General features: G+C 54.8%; 1 protein-coding gene and 1 pseudogene across 2 annotated transcripts; both read right to left on the reverse strand.

Moving 5' to 3' along the window:
• Positions 1-1,389: 1,389 nt before the first annotated feature.
• On the reverse strand, positions 1,390-2,832 carry LOC102434572 (annotated as a pseudogene).
• Positions 1,396-6,210, reverse strand: LOC102432373 (UL16-binding protein 2-like). 2 transcript variants are annotated; one of them, XM_023745140.1, is made up of 5 exons: positions 6,093-6,210; positions 5,415-5,663; positions 4,696-4,959; positions 3,984-4,093; positions 1,396-2,844 (listed from the first exon to the last, which is right to left on the reverse strand). In XM_023745140.1, exons 1-4 carry the CDS (start codon positions 6,169-6,171, stop codon positions 3,987-3,989), a joined length of 699 nt encoding a protein of 232 aa, XP_023600908.1. In that variant the 5' UTR covers positions 6,172-6,210; the 3' UTR covers positions 1,396-2,844; positions 3,984-3,986. The 2 variants fall into 2 exon arrangements, with proteins under 2 accessions (XP_023600908.1, XP_006103970.1); XM_006103908.3 differs by having other exon boundaries at positions 3,984-4,114.
• Positions 6,211-6,910: the final 700 nt, after the last annotated feature.

The raw sequence follows: 6,910 nt of genomic DNA on the forward strand, positions 1-6,910 counted from the left end.
CTCCGCTCCTCTCGGCAAAGTTTCGGGGCCTCTTTTCCTGCACCCCCACCCCCCCCCCGCCAACGTCAACTCCCCACGACTAACACCGCCCAGCGCGGACCCGTGTCCGCCCCCCGCTCCCCGGGCAGCAACCCCCCTACTGCGGGCCTGAAGTCCCTCCGACCTCTCCTCCTCTGAGCCACCACTCTTGTCACTCGAGCTGCTCCCTAGTTTCCATTTCCGGGACGTCCCTGGCCCTGGAGCCTCCCCTCTGCCGCTATCCGGGGAACCCTCACGGTCTTCCCATCGCCCACCTGCACTTCCGGCCCCCCACTTTCTCTCTTCCTAGAGTAGACGCCCTCCAAGCTCCAAAGCCCACTTCCGGCCCCCCGACTCCCTCCGGGCTCCACAAAACGCACGCCTCACCCCGGTTCCGTCAAGGGCCCTCCTCATTGCGGGGTACCGGAGGGGGGGAACCCAGCGATGCCCCCAGCTCCCGCCCAGTCCAGGTCCCTCCGGCCGCGGGCTCCCTCGGCCTCGCCAGTCCACCCGGCAGCCCGGTCCTTCCGCCGCCGCCGCCGGGAGCAGCCGAGCGGGGCCGATTCGCGGCGATGACGCGCCCGGCTTCCTGGGACCCCCTGTCCCAGCTCCTCCCACCGCCCCCGCCCCGAACCCCTCAGCACACCCCCTCCCCCAGGCCGACCCCGCCGCTGGCAACTGCGCCTCAGTCTCCGGTCCGGCCTCGGTGTCCCGCCAGTAACTTCCACTCGCTCCCCGGCCCCCCCCCCCCCCCCCGAAAAGCGGCGGCGGCGGCTCCTGGGGTCCCTTCAAGCTGGGTCGCAGCACCGCCCGCGGCGGCGTGCGCCTCAGCCTGCTCCGCTTCCCCCGCCGCCAACGCCCTCAGGGAACTACTTTGCCTTCCGCCTGCGCGGACGGGCTGGTCCGCGGGCCCGGCCCCGCTCCCTCCTCGCAGCCCATCACCTACCCGCCTACCCTAACGCCTGGATCAACTTCCGGGCGGCCTGCGACCTCCTCCGCGAACCTCCTCCCGAACCCTTCGAGGGAACAGGAAGGGAAATGTGAGGCTTCCCTCCATATCCCTCCGCCGGGGTCACCCCCCCCCCCTCGGTAGCCGGAACTAATTCCCTTTTGGGTCACCCGAGGCCCGAGGTGGAAGCTCACCGGTCAGTGCCTAGCGGTCCTGGGGAAAGGGAACAGCACCTCAACTTACAAACCCCCGGAAACCGTACCTTTTAAGGCGGCATGGATGGACCTGGAGAGCATTAGACAGAAAAAAAAACACACCTTGTTATTCTCAGGATTTGAGATCTTGCTGTTGGTATTTGTCATGTTTGGCCCAGAAAACGAAAAAATTATCTAAAAAAAGAATAATACAACACTCCAAAGTAATTAACATTTTTAGAATATAAAGATGTTTATTTAAACCGCATCATACTGATATAAGCTAGTAGTGGAAACAGTCAAAAATATAATTTTGTTCTTTTAAAATACATGACTTCTTAAAAACTGGAATAATTTATTCTAACAACAGTACAAAGTACGGGAAAGTTCACACTAGCAGACTGAGTGTTTAGCACCTTTGAACAGAGATACTCAGAGTGCGGCCCGTGGCAGTCCAGGTCCGGCTGCCCAGGTGAACGATCCGTGTGACTGAGGGTGTGCTGATCACGGAACAGCGCGGCCATTTGGGTTTTGCTCAGCGTGCTGAGAGTGCCACAGAGAACGGAGTGGGAAAGCTGGGCACTGAATTCATGGCTGGTGGCTAGGAGATCGGAGAGAAATGTTGAGGCAGAGAAAGAGCCCAGATGGATGAGGAGGTCAGTCAGATGGACAGTCCGAAGGCGCTGACGATGCAGCACATGGTCTAGTTCTCCCATCGCATGGTCAGTAGAGCTGTCCCAGAAGCAAGAACTTACCATGTATAGTCCTACTCTATTCTGCTACATGATTATACAGGTCACAATGTATGTGAATGGTTTCCCCAGCTTGGTGAGTTGGCTTAAGTCTGTTCTACTACATTTGTGGTCCACTGATTGACTTTGCTGTGCTGATAGGTGTTGCCACCAGTGGCACTTTCTTAGCCTCTTTCACAAAGTTGCTCTTTCGTCAACAAAAGTAGTCTCTTTCGCAGACTGGTCTTCCACCTTCACAGTCTTCCACCTTCCCTAGCATGTCGCCTCTGCTGCCTACGTGACTGCTTTTGAGGACACAGAAAAAAACCCTAATGTCTGGCACTTTTTGGCAATATTATCTGCTTGAAAATAATACATGCAGAGATGTATCTGATCTTCCACAAGAAGATGGAAAATGTTCTCTTTGTTGAGATTTCTTATTGAAGCTATTAATGTTTAAATGTAGGAATTACATCTCTTAGGACCACAGAAAGTGACATGGTATGTTTAAAAGGGACCGGACAGCCGTAACCGGTTTGGCTCTGGATAGAGCGTCGGCCTGTGGACTGAAAGGTCCCAGGTTCGATTCTGGTCAACGGCATGTACCTTGGTTGCAGGCACGTCCCCAGTGGGGGGTGTGCAGGAGGCAGCAGGTCGATGTTTCTCTCTCATCGATGTTTCTGACTCTATCCCTCTCCCTTCCTTTCTGTAAAAAATCAATAAAATATATTTAAAAAACAAAAGCACTGGAGAGGATAATCAGCAATGCAATAATGGACATGAGATGCTGCATCTACTGTCTCATCCTGATCAGACCTGGTCTCTGGGCAGAAGGTTTGAACTCCTGAGGTTCTAAAATGAGCAGCAGGTCATGCAGAGGCAGCCAAGCAAAGGCAGAGTCGCTGAGATGGTCCACACACCAGGGCCTTCCTGGTCCCATCGCATAGGCAGCCTGCAGAAAAGGGCGAGTGTTGGTCCCAGTGGCTCAGGAAACCCTGGGTCAGTTCTGGGGCTACAGAACCCCACTCTCCCCATCTCCAGCCCTGCCCTCACTAGAGTCACATCTTTCCCTGAACCTGCCACCCCTGCCCTGGGACCAACAGCCTGTACCAAGCTCCCCCACCCTTTGCACATCAGAGTCACCCCAGCCCTGACAGATGTTTTGAGCTCAGGAGTAAACTGAGTAATGACTCCATCTGCTCCCTTCACTCAGGTCTGATTCTCCGGGGGGTGGGAGGGTCTAAGGACCTGGTGGGAGCTCTGATGGACAGGAAGGCCCATCCTGACACCTGACAGCTTGGGGAGGGTTGCAGAAAAACACCCTTCTCTCCCTTTCTCTCCCAGCCTCTTACCCAGCAGCACACAGAGCTCTCAGTATGACCGTCCCAGCCCTGCCCTATTCATAGGGGCCCCTCAGTGGCTCAGGATCTGGCGGGTGGAGGAGGCTGGCTGTCAGGTGATTACACCAGGGCTCAGCCAGGAATCCCAGGCCTCCTTCTAACCTTAAGGTTTGCCTCCTGAAATAGTCCTTACTGTTTGCCTCCCGCCCTTACTGGGCCTTTCAGAGCCACTTTCTGTGAACTCCAGCCTTTTGAGTTGGGTCTGCAAGGCCTTCCACCTCTTCCCGGGCTTACACCCAGGCCACTCTCCTCTTAGCCCCTGGATGTTCCCCTTCCCCTGGACACATCACATGGTGCCAGCATGCTGCTCTCACCTGAACGTGAGCACTGCCCCTGCTGTGTGCCTGCTGACTCCACACCACCCATCCTGGGCCCAAACACACTCTCCTAAACTGAGAACCTGAATCAGGACTGAAGTCCCTAAACCCCTTCAGCATCTACAGGCCTGAAGCCTCGGTGGGAGCCCCTCCCTTTCCCACTGGCATCAACAGTGAGGAGACAGCAGCACTCAGGGCTGAGCTTGTGCAACTTATTGCTGTGAAGTGATAACATGTGTTAGTCTCCTGGTCTAATTTCCAGGAGGAGAAGTTTAAGGGGGACGGGATCAGGGGTCAGGCTGGGAATTCATCTTTCCCTGTCCTCACCCCAGGCCATCTGTCCCTCATTTCCCACATGATTAAGCCCTCAGTACCTGTTACTTAAAGGCCCAGCCTAAGATGCCAACTATGATTGCACAGGTAGGGATCACAGGGAGGACCGAAGTGATGGGCGTGTTGGTTGTGGCCTTGGACGGGACTGTGGCTGTGGCAGTGGTTGGTGCAGCTGTAATGGAAACAGGAGAGTGACAACCGAGCAGAACCCAATTCCATGGAGATGCCCCCCAGACCCTGCTGTCCCAGGTCATCCTATTGTGCAGTTTCTACCCTCCACGTGTGGCAGCCACAGTGACAGAGCCTGGGGTTGGAGCAAAGAGAGGAGATGGGCCCTGGCCCCTTGGGGCTCACACAGCGAACGGGGGAAGCAAGGGTTACAACAATCACTCCTGCTGGGACAGAAGAGGAGGTGACACCTGAGGGAGGTGGCAGAGAATCCTCGCAGGGCTGATGTGAGGTGGTGTGAAAGGATTTCCAGAAGTAGCCCAGGTGAGATGAAGACACATGATGCTGAGAAGAGGGAACAGGACAAGGAAAAGGTGAGTGGTCCAAGGTCATGTGCAGGCAGAGATGTGAGGAAGTGAGAAACCCAAGGAGGGATCGCAGAACATACCTATGGCCCTTATTCTCCCAAAATCCCTCACCGTGGTGGATGGGTCACTTTCTCCAACCACACACAACACACAGACACACACACAGTGTGAATGTCATTTCAAGGGACCTACAACTTCATTTCCTCTGTAGAATTACCTTGTGTGCTCAGGGGACACAAAACTTGTTCAAGCCACTTCCTACAGTCTCCAGCTGAGGTCCTAACAAGGAGATCGGTCATAGCTCTGTCACTCGCCAATGTTTGCTTTAACAGAATGCCTTCACCGTGCAGCACTGTCCAGTGTCCATTCTTTGAGTCAAAGCGGAGAGATATCTGTCCATCCAGTCCAAACTCCCAGGATGCAGCGATGAGTACATTGGATTCCTGCTCACACATCATGCTGCCCTGCAGGGAGTGAGGACCTGTCCCCAGCCCCATGGGAAGAGGTCAGCTTTGGGTTTTGACAGAGCCTTTGTCCCCTCCCGATGTCCAGCTTTCTCCTCCCCTCTATTCTACTGGTCCTGCTCTGTCCTCTGTGTCCTATACCAGTGATGGTGAACTTTTGAGCTCGGCGTGTCAGCATTTTGAAAAACCCTGACTTAACTCTGGTGCCGTGTCACATATAGAAATTTTTTGATATTTGCAACCATAGTAAAACAAAGATTTATATTTTTGTTATATTTTATATATTTAAATGCCATTTAACATAGAAAAATCAACCAAAAAAATGAGTTTGTGTGTCATACGTTCGCCATCACTGTCCTATACTGACTCCCGAGTCTCTTGGGTGGGAAGGACTTCCCACATTTACATAAACACAACTGATCCCTAACCCTACACCTCTGTTCTGCCTCCACCCTGGGTTTTGTAAACTTACCGCTGGTTGCAGGAATCTCTGCTTTAATGTCCAGCAGCGTCTTCTTGAGCTCTTCCACCACGTACTGCAGAGCGTCTCTCTGTTCACTCCAGGCCTGTGTGGCATTCATCTCCAGAACACTGATGAGTTTGACCTTGTTGCCACCACAGGTATAATGAAGAAATGTGTTCCCATTGACCTGGCCTTGAATTTCACACCACGGTTGTCCATTAGGAGTGACTGTGAATTTGTAGCCCAGAGAGGGAGCACCTGTGAGGGAGGAACGCAGGGTTGGGAATAAAGGTAACTAAGCGCCCCTCCCCCATTCTGGACAGCAAGCGACCCCCTGATGGCCGGGCGGTCCTTGTCCTGTTCGTGTGCAGATGGCAGGGGCTCGGCTCCCACTTTGCAGAAGCCTTTAGTGAGGCCGGTGGTGGGGCGTGCTGTCGCGGCTCGGGGTGGAGGAGGGGGCTTTGCCCTCTCTCCCATCTTTCTCCGGGTTCCTTTGCCCAGGCCTACTTGTGGCAAGTTATAGGCTCTTTTCCATCCCTCTCACCTGGACAGAGGCAGTCAGCTAAGCAGACGCCCCGAGAATGAAAGGCGCCCGCAGAGATGATCCCCGGGGGGTCTGTGCCCCACCCCCCACCATGGGCTCCCCACCATCAGCTTTCCTGGTCCCGATTCAATTCCCCAACTCACAGCGAGAAGCGGCGGGTTCCCAAAGCAGAAGTACGAGCAACAAGACCGGGCTGACACCTTCAGACCCAGACCCCTCCATCTCAGAAAAAGTGCGTATCCAGGATAGGAAATCACAACACTGCTACAAGGTGTTGGGTCAGCCTAGTCAGTGGAGCCAGCGTTAGCAGACTATCTCTGAGGTTAGAATGAATCACAGCTGGCGCCGCCCCTTGTGCTGGCACCGCCCCTTGTTACTCCGCGCGCACCTCATTGGCCCGGCCCGCCTTTGCGCCCCGTCCCCGCCCCCTCCACCCCTTGCGTCAAGCTGACGTTTCGCATCCCATACTTGTAGGGATCTCCGCTGTACACTCTTGGCCCCGGGCCCCACTCCTGCCCCGCCCGCATATTTGGCCTGTTTTCCCCCATTCCGGGGTGGAGGGTGGCGGGGGTGCGAGTGCAGGGTGAGGGGTAGAGATAGGAAGGGAATTTTATTCAGTGAAAACACCTCTTTCTGCCATCCGTCTGTTAATGACCCTCCACTCCCGGGGCTGTAATTCTTGTAATATTTCACCCCCCCACTCCCACCCCCACCCGGTGGGCCTTACACCACCCAGGGCTCTCCACCCCATGGCCTATCACCCCATCTTAAAGGGCACACACTCCGGGGATAAACTAAACCCGTCATGGGGAGGCAGGGCACGGGGACTGCGGTTGATAACACTGTATTGTGACCTGAGAGTTATTAGGAGGCACATCTGACACTTCATTATGTTATACATTGGAAACGAATACAATGTTGTGTCCATTATCCTAATAAAGGCCCAACAACCATAACGCGG

This window comes from Myotis lucifugus, unplaced genomic scaffold (genome assembly GCF_000147115.1).
Source record: "Myotis lucifugus unplaced genomic scaffold, Myoluc2.0 scaffold_520, whole genome shotgun sequence".
Classification (NCBI taxonomy): Eukaryota; Metazoa; Chordata; class Mammalia; order Chiroptera; family Vespertilionidae; genus Myotis; species Myotis lucifugus.